Genomic DNA, 15,400 nt, shown 5'->3' with positions numbered 1-15,400 from the left:
AGATTCAATCTGACCTAACACCGTTTTGTTTCAAATACCACTAAAGAGACTGTTATGTTCATGCATTCGTTTTCCTTTCCCATAACCAACGGTTGTCTATCACCATAGAAAATGTATTATAATTTAAATTAACCATCGTTTATAAATAATAATAATAATAATAATAATAATAATAATAATAATAATAATAATAATAATACGTTAATAGACAACTGCGCCACATCGCCACACAGAGGACATTTTTTTAAAAAGTTTTGGGAGTCTTATTTTTTAAAAATAAAAGTACGGGGTCCAAACCATATGCTCGCCCCACTGTCGGAAAAGTTGGCTCCCGTGGTTGCGGCGCCCGTGTGATATAATTACGTGAAGCATTACAATTAGTATGATGCATTCTGTATAATTCTGAATTGCAGTGCTGCCTGTCTCCAAATCTACACAAAACCCCCAAACTTCTTGACAACCAGATGGAACTGAGAATACACACTCCCTTGTGCGTGCATGTTTGCTTCCAAAACAAACAGAATTACAATAGAGGAATCGTTGCAAATGTGAACGGGTGACGCACGGGTACTTCCAGGAAGGATGCATTCATGTACCTTACCATAACGAAGGTCGAAATAAAAATAGAAACTGACATCATTAATTTGCTGTTAGGGAAATGTTTGTAGTGATGTTCTAACATTATTTTAATGTTGTTTGCATGTTGTACCCCACTATCATTTACTTAAATACATTATTATTATTATTATTATTATTATTATTATTATTATTATTATTATTATTATGGCGTAACCAACTAAAGCAAGCACTCAAGTCTCAATTACGCTCAGTTTTAACCAGAAGAAACATTCAGTGTACATTTGATTCTGAAAGTATACGTTTTAGCAGCCAGAACAAAATGTAAAAATACAAAACTGTAAATCTGAAGGTGCAAAAAAAAATATGTGTAAAGAGTTATTTTCTTTTTACTTTTAAAAAATATCACTAGGCTGAGATCTGGTATTGTTTATGAAGTAGCCTACGGTAACATCCATGTAATGTGATACTCTTACAAAAGATAGGACGCCCTGGTGATGTTTCCCCTCCCTCTGTCCCTCAACACCGTGCACTCAGTAGGGGAGGGATCAGGACGAGCTCGGGGATGTCTGATGCGCGCGGCTCTAAGTGTTTGACGAAGCCACTGGATCCTCACACAAGTACTTGATCTAATGAAAACTTCATCACACGACTGTCACTAGCGAAGGCAAAACCGTCTCTTCCCTGCGCTGATGGAATTGCAAAAACATGCCATTGGGTTGCTTCAGGTCTAAAAAGAACTGTGTTCGGATATAATACATCTAAAGAAGGATTCATTTTTATTTTATTTTTTTAGAAAGCGGATTCATGTGAGTACCCTTTAAGTGGATTAAAGTGATATTGCATCTTAACAGAAAGCTGGTGTTGTGTAATATTCTGCATCCCATAAAATTCTGCATCCCCTGCTTATTAATCAAGTGTTTTTTTTTATTAGTAAAAAACAGTGTGCTGTAATAATGCAAATATAGACTAACCCTCACCCTCACCCTTAACCTAACCTTAACATTACAAATATAGACTAACCCTCACCCTTAACCTAACCTTAACATTAGAAAAAAGAGTTAACTTCGGGATTCCAACAAAACAAACCGTGGAGAAAGTGTAGAAGACGAATCGCCAGACCACCTGATTGCATAAGTAGGGGATGCACAATTTTACGCAAATTTATTTTTTGGGAATGAAAAGCGTTTTACTGGATGATGATGATGACTAGTTTCTACTGCTTCTTCAAAATACAAACATATAACTTCAGTTCCCATGGTAGATGCAAATGTATATTTAGTTTTCTATACTTGTTCCCATAACATTTATTATTATTATTATTATTAGTAGTAGTAGTCGTCGTAGTCGTAGTCGTAGCCACAGTAGTTTTTTTCTTAAATGTACAGTTTTATTTTATTTAAATGTATCGGGTAATAATTTAGTACTAGTAATGTACACCTTAATTAAATCCATGATTTTTAAAACATTTAATGGAAACCACAGGTAGAAGAGCAGTTGTGTCGCACTTTCATGCAATAAAGAGCTGCTTGGACAGCGTTCCTGTCCTTCATGAGCGTGCCAGCGATTAAACATACATTTTCCACAGCATCGTTCCATTTCTCTGTGTCCTTTGGATGTTGTTGTTATTATTATTACTTATAAAAGCTTCGCAAAATAAATAAGATGAATGCAACTTGCCTTATTTTAACCCACGATGACCTCTGTTGGTTTGGTTAATGGTTAGTTAATGGTTATGATATTCTTCATTCTTTTTTTCTAGGTACAAATCGGATTACCAGACAAAACTTGGAGAAACAGCTGTTTAATTATTTAACAAAGTCGAGAACAGATAACAAGGATGGCAAATAAACAATTTACAGCAATACTGTTGCTGATAGTAGTACTTGGGAACGTGGTCATCCTATCAGTATACGCACAGCAAAAGGATCCAAATCCGAAGCCGATTTCCCACGCGGGTCCACCGCATCGCTTAGGCGCTTCCGAGACAACACTGAAAACAGTTAATGAAAATTATCATCTAGGTTCCAATAGTTCTAACTCGCTGGTGCCACATCCTTACCCCAAAACCATGAACCCGGGCAGACCGCGGCACGTACCCCCGCCTATGTGTTCAGGACCGACTGAAATAAAAGATACTTTTAAATACATTAACACGGTTGTCTCGTGCCTGGTGTTTGTGGTTGGGATAATTGGCAACTCCACCTTGCTGAAAATTATCTACAAAAATAAATGCATGAGGAATGGACCAAATATCTTAATTGCCAGCCTCGCCTTAGGGGATCTCCTGCATATTGTAATTGCTATACCCATCAACGTATACAAGGTATGTTGATTTACCCGTTACTCTCCCTATAGATGTGCATAATCCGTTTAACTAATTCCTCTACAGTGTGACTCTTAATCTTGCTTATCATAAACTGAAGTTTATGTTCAGCATTATATCAGGCTAATTTGACTACCCTTAAATTCAGTCTGTATGTTTAAGAGGTTAGCTGACACGTGATTGCAAATAAATTATTTTAATACTCCATGTTAATATGTTTACTTGTCTACTTATGTTTGCTCTGTAAATTTTCTATAGTTCCTGAAACTGTACAATAGACCTACGACTACCGTGATAATAGACTAAATAATAATAATAATAATAATAATAATAATAATAATAATAATAATAATAATAATAATAATAATGTACCAGTACTTTATTTGTGTGTGGCATATCTGTATGTCAGAATTTCCCATATGACACCAACTGTGTTAATGCATTTGAAGAGCTGTCTTTACTACACAGAGGTTGTATATCTTAACTGTGTAATATTTTGCACATGCTGTTTATACATATTGTGACAGAAACCAGGTTTGGAATTGAATCAGTCTTTGCTTTTCATTGACAGCTCCTAGCTGAAGATTGGCCCTTTGGAGTCGAAATGTGCAAACTTGTGCCATTTATTCAAAAAGCATCAGTTGGGATAACGGTCTTAAGTTTGTGTGCGCTTAGTATTGACAGGTAGGACCCTTGAACGTGTTTGTTTATTCTTGTTAGAAGATACCAGATTTCATACATTTGATTCAGCTTGCAATAAACGTGTGTAAAAATGTATCCCATAGGTATCGAGCCGTGGCTTCCTGGAGTCGTATTAAAGGAATCGGAGTTCCGAAGTGGACAGCAATAGAGATTTCACTGATATGGGTTATATCAGTCATCCTCGCTGTGCCAGAGGCTATTGCTTTTGATATGATTGCAATGGATTACAAAGGAGAGCATCTACGAATCTGCCTTTTACATCCAATGCAAAAATCACAGTTCATGCAGGTAAGGAAACTGGAGTTTCCACCCTAAAACAGTGATGAACAGCTGTTAGGTCTCCTGAAAGCAGCTTATTTTAAAGCAACACCAGTGTGAATGATGATGCAGTAAAATAATTATAGTTTTTTATATGCAAAAGTACCTTTTTTTGCCATTTCCTCCTAAAATTTTGGAATCCCCCCTATTGTCTGCAGCATAGGGGGGAAATCCCCCCAGCACACAAAAATGAAATTCAAGCCCTGTGCTAAAATGAATCACTTGTCAATTATTTGTTACATGGCATGCGTTGTACTGGTCTTGTTTAAATCTTTCTTTTTTCCTCCAGTTTTACAAGTCAGCTAAAGACTGGTGGCTGTTTAGTTTCTATTTCTGCATGCCACTGGCTTGCACTGCTGTTTTCTACACCTTAATGACATGTGAGATGCTAAGAAAGAAAAATGGGATGCAGATTGCTTTAAATGATCATATTAAACAGGTAAGGGTATTCTCAACAAAATTAATCATTCAAGTAACCTGTATAATCTCTTGTGTTTGTTATATGCAATTTTACAGCAACAATGCCTGCTTACAGAATCATTACGTTTTGTGTGGTATATGACATATAACAGTTGATACCATGTCAGAGTTTAACATAAACACATTAACACAGTAAAAAAGTATGTATTAGTAGTATTATTGTTATAAGCAGGGATCCTAGGAATCCGTTTGCTGTGGAATAATTTTCTATGATTTTGGAGTTTTTTTTAGTTTTACACTTGGGGAGGGGCAAAAAACCTGCAAGGCTTTTTTTGTTTGTTTGATAATAACCAAATCAATACACGTATTATACATAAACATTAACACAGGCAACTTTGCTTTAAATTTAGGTAAACACACCTGTCTAATAAAACTGCTTCCGATATTCAAGTGCAGTTTACTTCAGTGTTCAGAGCTGTTCAAAGATGTTGAAAACAATAAAAATGACCCCTAAAGATTGGGTCATCAAGTTTGGCAAGGACGAATTTCACGTCGATGGTAATGTGCTGTTTTGTACTTCATGGAGCAAGACTGTAGATTACACTCGTAGGCAGACCATTGTAGAACATACATTGAATGCAAGGAAACGCAAACAAGATGAGGCCGAAACAGCAGGGCCATCGAAAACACTGAAAGAGACCACTGTGTTTGGATAATTTCAACATCTGACAACTGCCAAAGAACATCATGAAACATTCCTCTGTACAAAGTGGATCAACCGGCAGCTCGAGATGTTTTCAGCAAGCACATTAGGGAGGTGGTGCCATTCCAGTCAGACCAATTGTAGCTGGAATGCTGCAGCTCTATTTTAACAATAGCTGTCCGGATGACGAAGACTTACTCGGAGTTGAACTAACATGAACTATTTGAAGTAAAAAAAAAAAAAAATGTTTGTTTGTTTGTTTTATTGATTAATGGCGCTGGTACGCATGTAACCATTTTATTGTATTTATTTTTTTAGTAGACGTATTTTTCCAAAGTGACTTACACACATTACACTGTAATACAAGGTTACAGTTCAAGAATAATTAAAGTCTTTAACTAAAATACAACATAAAGAGACACAACAAGTGTAACAAAAACAACAATAAATACTTCCTGTGTTAACTGTTACTCAATAGCACTGTTTGTGTGTCTTATAATGTGGCGGAAATCTCATTTTATTTTACTCACGGAATAACGCAGATTTTTCTCTTTTTTATTGGAGAATTTCATTTTTTATTGTGGAAAAGTAGGATCCCTGGTTATAAGTAGTCGTATCACTTACAATTGTTTTTATGTGATTTGTCTTAGAGGCGAGAGGTGGCAAAGACAGTCTTTTGCTTGGTGCTGGTCTTTGCACTCTGTTGGTTACCATTGCATCTCAGTAGAATCTTGAAAGTAACCATTTATGATGAGAAAGATCCCAACAGATGTGAATTACTGAGGTAAGAATGCTATTTAAACATGTGTTTTATGCTTTTTAAGTACATCTGTGCAATTTGAAACTAAACAGGCATGCAATTCTATGCAAATGTGTGTTTTTTCTGTATCTAATTAATATATTTTTTGTATTCATGTGTTTATTAAATAGCTTCTTTCTTGTGCTGGATTACATTGGCATCAACATGGCTTCGATGAATTCCTGCATAAACCCAATTGCTCTCTATATGGTCAGCAAACGATTCAAAAACTGCTTCAAGGTATTTGAACAGAGGTTATTTGGCTAATTTATTAATGAAAGTTACAAGAATAATATAATTTGTTTCACTAAGCATCCAATTCCCATTTTTACTTTACCTGCTGCTGTTTATTTCCATTAGACTCAGCTGGAAAGCAGTCTGCCAGATTTAAAAACTACGCTCATTAGATCTCCAAAATCACAGCTAGAATAAATATAACTAAATGAAGTGTTATATTTTAGAGCTCCATGTAGCTTTAGATTAGAAGTGATTTATGTCAGTCTAGTGTGTCTTTTGTATCTTTGCTTCATGCTTGATCTCAAGCCTTGTAAATAGTGATGCATGAACTCCACAAACTAGTTGGGACAACCTCCACAATTTGAATGTGAATGAAAGAAAATTTGTGTTGAATGCATTGTATGTGTTTCATGAAAACTCGAGTTTCAAAGAGGCATTGCTTGTCCATTGGAAAAATAAGGTAGTCCAAGATATAGCTGCAAAGATGGAGATGAGGGGCTGGTGTGAGTAATAATCAGCAGACCTCAAGGGAAGGTAGGCAGCTGGGTTATATTTATAGGTTGCTAGTAATTTTGTAGGTGCTGTGTTGTCTTTTTCCTCCTGACTTTGTTTCAATGCTCCCATGTTCTTTTCTCTCAACAGTCATGTCTGGGTTGTTGGTGCCGGTCGAAAGACATGCTCCCTTTGGATGAGAAGCAGTCCTGCTTGAAGTCTAAAGCTCATGACCGTGCATCTGAACAGAGCAACTCCCGGGCTAGCAACAAGTATACGTCCTCCTAATACACACCAGGAATCACTGTGTATACATCCTCCTAATACACACCAGGAATCACTGTGTATACATCCTCCTAATACACACCAGGAATCACTGTGTATACATCCTCCTAATACACACCAGGAATCACTGTGTATACATCCTCCTAATACAAACCTGGAATCACTGTGTATACATCCTCCTAATACAAACCTGGAATCACTGTGTATACATCCTCCTAATACACACCAGGAATCACTGTGTATACATCCTCCTAATACACACCAGGAATCACTGTGTATACATCCTCCTAATACACACCAGGAATCACTGTGTATACATCCTCCTAATACACACCAGGAATCACTGTGTATACGTCCTCCTAATACACACCAGGAATCACTGTTTCAGGACTGTCTTCTGTCCCGTGTCAAATGTTTACACCTGTTGATGAAGGCATCATTATTTCAGTCTTGAACATGTTTTTTTTTACTCAAAATAATAAATATTTAAAACAGGCACAAATGCATACCATATATGAAGGTACATCACAAAGACATTTACATACTTACATTATGAGTCTTTAAGACAAGTCTTCATGTACACTTTCATTTTAATTTGGTAAGATAGTATGGTTGTTTGTCTAGAAAAGCTGAATCACATCGGAATCCATATACAACCATGGCCAAAAGTTTTGCATCACCTAGAACTTTAGGATTGAGACAAAACTACAAAGCGGTATGTAATTCAATATGTTAACGTAACATTATTTAGCAGGTTTCATTCAACTTTTATGAAGCAACGTTAGTTAATTCTATAGGGGGATGCAAAACCTCTGGCCATAGCTGTATATTTCTAAGGATTGAAGATGTATAGAAACCGAAGATCCTAAAACCCCTGCTCTACCACTCAATTCATGAAGGGTTGTGACGGTAACAGAGAATACAACAAACCAAGGCTAGTAACTCTCTTGGGAATTTTCGATTGGAATTTGAACCAAAAAAAAGCATTTCACGTCAAACTTATTTTTATGCACTTATAATTATTTGGTTTCTATACCTTTTAAACTTAACAAAGTGAAAAAAGTATGGGCCGGTCCCATATTCTAAACATTTTAGATTTCTACATTAATAAAAAGCTATTGTTACGGCACTTTGCCTGGTGCATTGCTTATATAACAGTCTTTAGATGGTGTTACAAAAATATCAGAATATATATCATGTGACTTTTGATCTCATGAACGATGGTGCTGTAGTCACTGACCTGTTATTTACATAATTTCAGGATTGAGTTTTCAGCACATTTATATTGTCTTTTTGCATTTCTTAAGGTTAAAACGCAAGAAACACATTTACACATTTTATTGCATGATCTAGCATTATATTGCTGTTCATACATTTACTAATCAAACTGTATATATTGTGCATTGCATTAAACAGTTAAGTTGTTTTTGTATAGTTATAATATTGATGTTATTAATAATCCATTTTGTATCCCTCATAATGACTATTAATTAAAATGCTATAGTACAGCTGTAAAGTTATACATTCTAATTGCCCTTATAACTTGCTTATACAGTTTTATGCCGAGTAAAAAAAAAAAGTTTTTAAATGAAAGTGTTTTATTTTTATTTCATGTGTTGAGTTTACATTTTTGTCAATGTATCCCAGACAATTTTCTACCAGTGTTCTGAAGTAGAAATGTCCAAAGTATACTTTAGCTTGTGTGGCTAGGCAACCTAACACTGTTTTAATAAGTTTGAGCTGAGATACAATGCATTAGTAAGACCTCACCTAGAATATTATGTTCAGTTCTGGTCACCTCGTTACAAAAAGTATATTGCTGCTCTAGAAAGAGTGCAAAGAAGAGCAACCAGAATTATCCCGGGTTTAAAAGGCATGCTGTATGCAGACAGGCTAAAAGAATTGAATCTATTCAGTCTTGAACAAAGAAGACTATGAGGTGATCTGATTCAAGCATTCAAAATCCTAAAAGGTGGCAACCCAGGGGACGTTTTCGACCTGAAAAAAGAAACAAGGACCAAGGGTCACAAATGGAGATTAGATAAAGGGGCATTCAGAACAGAAAATAGGAGGCACTTTTTTACACAGAGAATTGTGAGGGTCTGGAACCAACTCCCCAGTAATGTTGTTGAAGCTGACACCCTGTGATCCTTCAAGAAGCTGCTTAATGAGATTCTGGGATCAATAAGCTACTAACAACCAAACGAGCAAGATGGGCTGAATGGCCTCCTCTCGTTTGTAAACTTTCTTATGTTCTTAACTTGTTGTAAGAGATGGAATAAAGAAGCCTTCAGTGTACACCAGAGCAGCAATGGGAAAATGCTGCAAATTAGCAAATCTTTCTCATGAAAGCACCATATTCCGTGAAGCATTTGAAAATACTTTTGGAGCAGGAAGATCAATTCCAAGTACAAATGCAACCCGCTGGAATAGTTTGCATAGACAAATCAAAATCATTGTGTCCTTGGATCAGTACAAATTAGGTGAGTTACTGAGAGAACAGCAGCTGGAGCATCTTCTACCGACACCCAGAGATCATGCAGCCTTGGGAGAATTTGTTAATATTCTGCAGGCTTTTGCTGAAGCAACAGATATGGTACAGGGTGACCAGTACACCACAATTGGATCTGTGGTGCCTTCTGTCATAGCACTACATAGACACTTAAAGGACTTGCATGGTCAAATTCGCTATCAGGGATGTCTTGTAGATGCACTTCTACAATCCCTTCACATAAGGTTCACTGGACTTTTTAATTTGCTACAAATTACCCAAGACCACAGTGACAGACAGGATCCAAAGCCTTTTAGTGAGATGCTCTACCCAATGGCCAGTGTTCTTGATCCCACATTTGGGTTTCTGTGGTTGGAAGCAAACCACCCCGGCAATGACCAAACGAAAAGCAAGATGCGAGAAGAAATCATTGGTAATATGGCAAGCCAAATGATCATTTAGAGATATCTCTAATTGCATTTTAAGATATCTTGAAATATTTAGAGATATCTGTAAAACATTTCAAGATATCTCAAATTGATTTACAGATATCTTTAAATACTATGGAAACCATATGGATTGTGCTAGCATGGCACGCCAAACTGTCATTTAGAGATATCTTAAAATGAGGGTTTTAAAGATATCTCTAAATCATTTAAAGATATCTCGAAATAACTTCCTGTTCATTTAGAGATATCTCTAAATCATTTAGAGATATCTCTAAATAACTTCCTGTTCATTTGAAGATATCTTTAAATGGACAGGAAGTCCATTGAAAACATAGAGCATTTTCACAGGAAGTCATATTGAGATATCTTGAAATAGCTTCCTGTTCATTTGAAGATATCTTCAAATGATTTAGAGATATCTCTAAATGAACAGGAAGTTATTTCGAGATACCTCTAAATGATTTATCTCTAAAATAATTGAATCTATTCAGTCTTGAACAAAGAAGACTACGCAGTGATCTGATTCAAGCATTCAAAATCCTAAAAGGTATAGACAATGTCGACCCAGGGGACTTTTTTGACCTGAAAAAAGAAACAAGGACCAGGGGTCACAAATGGAGATTAGATAAAGGGGCATTCAGAACAGAAAATAGGAGGCACTTTTTTACACAGAGAATTGTGAGGGTCTGGAACCAACTCCCCAGTAATGTTGTTGAAGCTGACACCCTGGGATCCTTCAAGAAGCTGCTTGATGAGATTCTGGGATCAATAAGCTACTAACAACCAAACGAGCAAGATGGGCAGAATGGCCTCTCGTTTGTAAACTTTCTTATGTTCTTATGTCCTGCTGTAACATCAACACAGATCATTGTGCAGAAGTATATGTTAGAACAGGACAAAATGACAAAAACACGCACTCGGTTGACAGGTGCTTCCGTATCAAATACTTCACAAATGACATGGTAATATAGTAACTTAGATTTTTTGATAAAGAGTCTCGAAGGGTATGGGTCATTCCGGAGAACAGACCTCGCTTCTGATATCCATGAAGGAATTAGAGAAGGTTATCACAGGAATTTTCACAGTGTCCTGTGTAATGCCTTTTTATCCAGGACCATTTTAGACATAGAAAAATACTTCAGTTACAGTTGTCAAATGTAATGCTAACAAAATGACAGGCTGCTGTGGTGTGTAATGTATAATATATGATTTTTTTCTTAGTTATGCCAATAACTGCATGCAATGGTTTGTGTCAAGATTTATAGCCAGAGGGTCACTATTCTAAAGAGACCAATCTGCCCTCTAGTGGTAAGGAGACTGGGCTACCATACACATTTGTGTTGTCTCAAATAGGTTGCCGTAGTATCACTTGACAGACAAGACAGTGGGCTGCTTTTAATTCTTATACCCTTGTACTGAATATTAACTAACTGTTTATAAGATGCTGTAATTACTTTCATGTTTACCAACATATACCGGTATAGGAGTTTCTCATTCGATATGATATTGAAGATTAGGTTTTCTCATATGTGTGATACGACTTTAATCAGAATTTCAAACCAAAATTAAAACCAGCATTTTCTGAAGCTGAACTGACCTCAGTTTCCACTTCTCACCTGAAGAAGACAGCGTATTCTACATTCAGCGGATCCCATAGCACCATGCAATTAGAATGGACATGAACATTGTTTCCTAAGGTGATGTCCGGTACAAACTAGTTAAGTGTTAGCAGGATCTTTCTAAGTATCTGTGAGGTGATTGCTTCCTCCCTTGATGAACACATACATCTATTATTTATGTTTCATTTTTCTATTACAAATTTAGCACATACTTAGATTTTTGATGTAAAAGTCCATGTTGCAAAAAGAAATAATGCAGACTCATACCATTTGTTAAGCTTGGTGTCAACAGAAAGGATTTGCTTTGTTATCAAATACATGTGCGATGTAGCTTGTGCTAGATGGGTTTTCATTGTAAACAGGTAAATCATGTCTGACTAATACAACTGGTGTGTATTTTGGAAAAATCCCCAAATATTATACTATGAACTATAAAACATTGATGCCACAGGCTTCTGAATCAGATGTAATTGATTTTACAATATGTATACTGTTTAGGGACCAAGATTGATGCAATATTTCTTTTTAAAAATATTATGTCTCAAGATGTAAAACAAAAGAGGGCTTCGTTAAACACTGTAGGAACGCAGCTGTTATATATACTGTACTGAAAAATATTTCAGTAAACATCAGTGCCTGTATTGCACAAAAGTATATTTAGGATAGTTTGGCATGGTTGAGTTATATTTAACCCAAGGCTATACTACTAGATCATGAATGTTTTTTGGAACTGGGCATGCATTTGTTGCAGCTCACATGGTGCATGTGGTTACTCACTTCAGAGATTACAAGTCACATGATCCTGGGTGTATATGTGATGATGCAGTCCTTGAAATGAATGTGCCTCTATGAAGGAGCAACATTCAAATGATCCCTAGCACCAGGTTGAGTATAGCAGGTTACAACAGACAGAGGCTGGCCACGGTCTGGCAGTTGTGTGGTTTCAAAACCAGCCAAGTAGTGATACCCTTAGAAGATGTTTTGTCTTTTACCTTATCAGTGCTGCATTCTGATTACTGTAATTCTGTGAATGTAACATGCACCATAATTGCACAAATATTAGAAGCATTGCCGCACGCTACATGGCAATATACTGTACTTTACATGTATATTAGAAGTCACAACATGAACTGCATGAATGCCAAGCTGTTTTTCTGCAACTGCCATCAAAAGTTGGTGTTACAGTCAAACCTTTATTAAAAAAAAAAAAAAAAAAAAAAACTGAAATATTTTATATTGAGATTGACAGTTTATGCTTTATTGATACACAGATAATATAGTATTTATAAAACACAGTTTAAAGTATAATTGATATTAAGTATTATTTTTGGTTTTACCCCCTCTGCTTTTATCATACAAGAGGAGTGTATTTTTCGAGGGGAGAATGTGTTATACAAGGGATGCGCATTATATAAGGAGTTTGCATTACACACACTGTCTTATTGTATCTTGGCGAAAGCGGAGTCTAATATTAGTATGAAGTAAATATCAGCTATGCTCAAATAATAAAAATCAGGATATTTTTTAATAGTGTATATCTAAAAATGTAGTTCCCTTTCAAGTCGAAAATAACCATCAAGGTATGGGATATTGCCGTCAGGCAGTAGCGATTGGCTGAGCTTTTATGCAAAGCTGCCGATAGGCCTCTGCGCGAGCTGCCACGTAAGCCCGCCCCCTTGGGAGCTTACTATACGCAGCACGCAGAGACTCACTTCCTCTTTTGTCTTCAGCATTGGTAGCGGTAGGTATTAGAGCCCGTAGCTGATTGTACTCAATAAGCTTAAAGCTTGAGAAGCTGGTTATTGCCCCTTCTCGGAGTTGATTTCAGTTACACTCTTCGGAGTCGTTATTATTATTATTTAAGGATTTTATATATTGTGTATATTTTTATATATTTTATATATTTCCTTCACGCTTTGCTTGCATCGCGTTGTCTCGTGGTCTCCCGTCTTTCCTTTATTAATTAATTTTGATTATTGTGTTGTGTTTTGGGTTGTATTAAAATATATATTTTTCTGTGTGTATTTGTATATATTTGTGACGCACGTTGCGTTGGCCTTGGCCGCGCGCGTGTCTGCAGCCCCGGTCTTGCCTTGGCTAGACCGCGTGTGTGTGGAGCCTGCTCTGCTGTCTCCCACGTACTGCCTGCGGTGTAAAAAAAAAAAAAAAAAAAAACCGCGTGGTAGTTGTACTGTGCCCACATATACTGTGTCCCAGTCACATAATCACCACCAGCAGTTCTGCTGCAGCAAAAAAAAAAAAAAAAAAAAAAATCCCATTCACTACACAGAGGAAGACGACCACTAAGCCTCAATCCCTAGCACCAACAGGTAAGTAGTGCACAGCATCAGACACTGTACCAGCACATAGCGTCTCCGCTCTGCGGGTCAGCTGACGCTTAGGCGTCTGTGCTAGCGTTCTACGCTCGGTACTCACGCTCCGGCGTGCTGCGCTTAGGTGCTTGGTGTCGGCACTTTGCCACTTGGTGCAGCGCTTCGGCGCTTTGTGCAGCGCATCAGCGCTTGGTGCTAGCGCGTCAGCGCTTGGGGACTTCGGCGCATCGACGCTCGGTGCACGCACCTCGACGCTCGACGCTTCGGCGCTCGACGCTCGGCGCGTCGACGCCTCGACGCTCGGTGCACGCACCTCGACGCTTCGGCGCTCGACGCTCGGTGCACGCACCTCGACGCTCGACGCTTCGGCGCTCGACGCTCGGCGCGTCGGCGCCTCGACGCTCGGTGCACGCACCTCGACGCTCGACGCTCGGTGCACGCACCTCGACCTCGACGCTTGACGCTTCGGCGCTCGACGCTCGGCGCATCGACGCCTTGACGCTCGGTGCACGCACCTTGACGCTCGGCGCTTCGGCGCGTCGACGCTCGGTGCACGCACCTCGACGCTCGGTGCACGCACCTCGACGCTCGACGCTCGGTGCACGCACCTCGACGCTCGACGCTCGGTGCACGCACCTCGACGCTCGACGCTCGGTGCACGCACCTCGACGCTCGGCGCTTCGACGCCTTGACGCTCGGTGCACGCACCTCGACGCTCGACGCTTCGGCGCTCGACGCCTTTACGACAGTGCACGTCCACGCTTCGGTAACCATGTCCGGGTTCCACCGTTGCGTCACCTGCCAGGCAAAATTGCCAGCGAGCGATCCCCATGAGGACGGTGTGGCGTGTCTGGGGCCAGAGCACGCCGCATCCGCGTTGGCGGATAGGGCTTTTTGCCAGCTTTGTGCTGGTTTCCAGACACGCACCCTCCGCCAAAGGGCAAAGAAAGCAGTGGGTGGGCGCTCCCCTTCCTCGGGATCGTCCCACACCATTTCTGCCCCGCCGTCATCTACGGCGACACCGCCAGGGCGGCTGCAGCTCTCCAGGAGCCCATCCTCCCAGCTAACGGCTGGTCAGAGGTCCCCCACCAGACGCGCTCGGGAGCGCAGCCCCTCCCCTCGTAGGGTACGCCCCCGTCGGGAGTCTAGGTCGCACTCCAGATCGCCTCGACGGAGAGCACGCTCTCGTTCCCCTCGTCGGGACAGGCGATACAGAGACAGGTCGGGGGTGGCAGAGCTAACCTCCAAAATGTCTCAATTCATGGAGGTTATGATGGGGCAGCAGTCCATCCTCATGTCCCTAGCAAATGTGGTGCCTCCAGTCCCAGGACAACCGACTGGGCCCATTGCTAGTCAGCCAGTGGCCCCTCCACAACCTGCACCGGTCGTCGCTCTTCCAGTGCAGTCTCAAGGGGAGTGGGATATCGATGCGCTGTCTAGAGACGCATCTGACATCCTAGAGGGGGACAGTACAGAGGCTGAGGTAGCCTCCCAGCACTCTGAGGACGAGCTCCACGTGCTAGACACCAATGACCCTACGTGGTCTGTGGTGGACAGGGCAACCCGCCACTTGGGCGTCGAGTGGCCGATGGCGGAACCACCTCGGCGCTCCTTGTTTGAGTCGCCTTCAGCCCAGTCCAGTCAGTCCAG

General features: G+C 39.6%; 1 protein-coding gene across 2 annotated transcripts; it reads left to right on the top strand.

The window, feature by feature from the left end:
- Positions 1–1,129: 1,129 nt before the first annotated feature.
- Positions 1,130–8,441, top strand: LOC117405406 (endothelin receptor type B-like). Of its 2 annotated transcripts, XM_059029809.1 has the most exons (8): positions 1,130–1,385; positions 2,339–2,902; positions 3,474–3,586; positions 3,688–3,892; positions 4,212–4,361; positions 5,696–5,829; positions 5,976–6,084; positions 6,724–8,441. In XM_059029809.1, exons 2-8 carry the CDS (start codon positions 2,417–2,419, stop codon positions 6,859–6,861), a joined length of 1,335 nt encoding a protein of 444 aa, XP_058885792.1. In that variant the 5' UTR covers positions 1,130–1,385; positions 2,339–2,416; the 3' UTR covers positions 6,862–8,441. The 2 variants fall into 2 exon arrangements, with proteins under 2 accessions (XP_058885792.1, XP_058885793.1); XM_059029810.1 differs by lacking the exon at positions 2,339–2,902.
- The last annotated feature ends 6,959 nt before the right edge of the window (positions 8,442–15,400 follow it).

The sequence above is a fragment of the Acipenser ruthenus genome, chromosome 9, assembly GCF_902713425.1.
Source record: "Acipenser ruthenus chromosome 9, fAciRut3.2 maternal haplotype, whole genome shotgun sequence".
Lineage (NCBI taxonomy): Eukaryota > Metazoa > Chordata > Actinopteri > Acipenseriformes > Acipenseridae > Acipenser > Acipenser ruthenus.
Note: the sequence above shows the minus strand (reverse complement) of the source record. Positions and strands in the feature narration are given on the sequence as shown.

Coding starts and splice junctions, on each gene's coding strand:
- LOC117405406 (XM_059029809.1), top strand. CDS start 2,417: ATGGCAAATAAACAATTTACAGCAATACTGTTGCTGATAGTAGTACTT. Junction 2,903..3,473: donor TACCCATCAACGTATACAAG/GTATGTTGATTT, acceptor TTTCATTGACAG/CTCCTAGCTGAAGATTGGCC. Junction 6,085..6,723: donor GATTCAAAAACTGCTTCAAG/GTATTTGAACAG, acceptor TTCTCTCAACAG/TCATGTCTGGGTTGTTGGTG.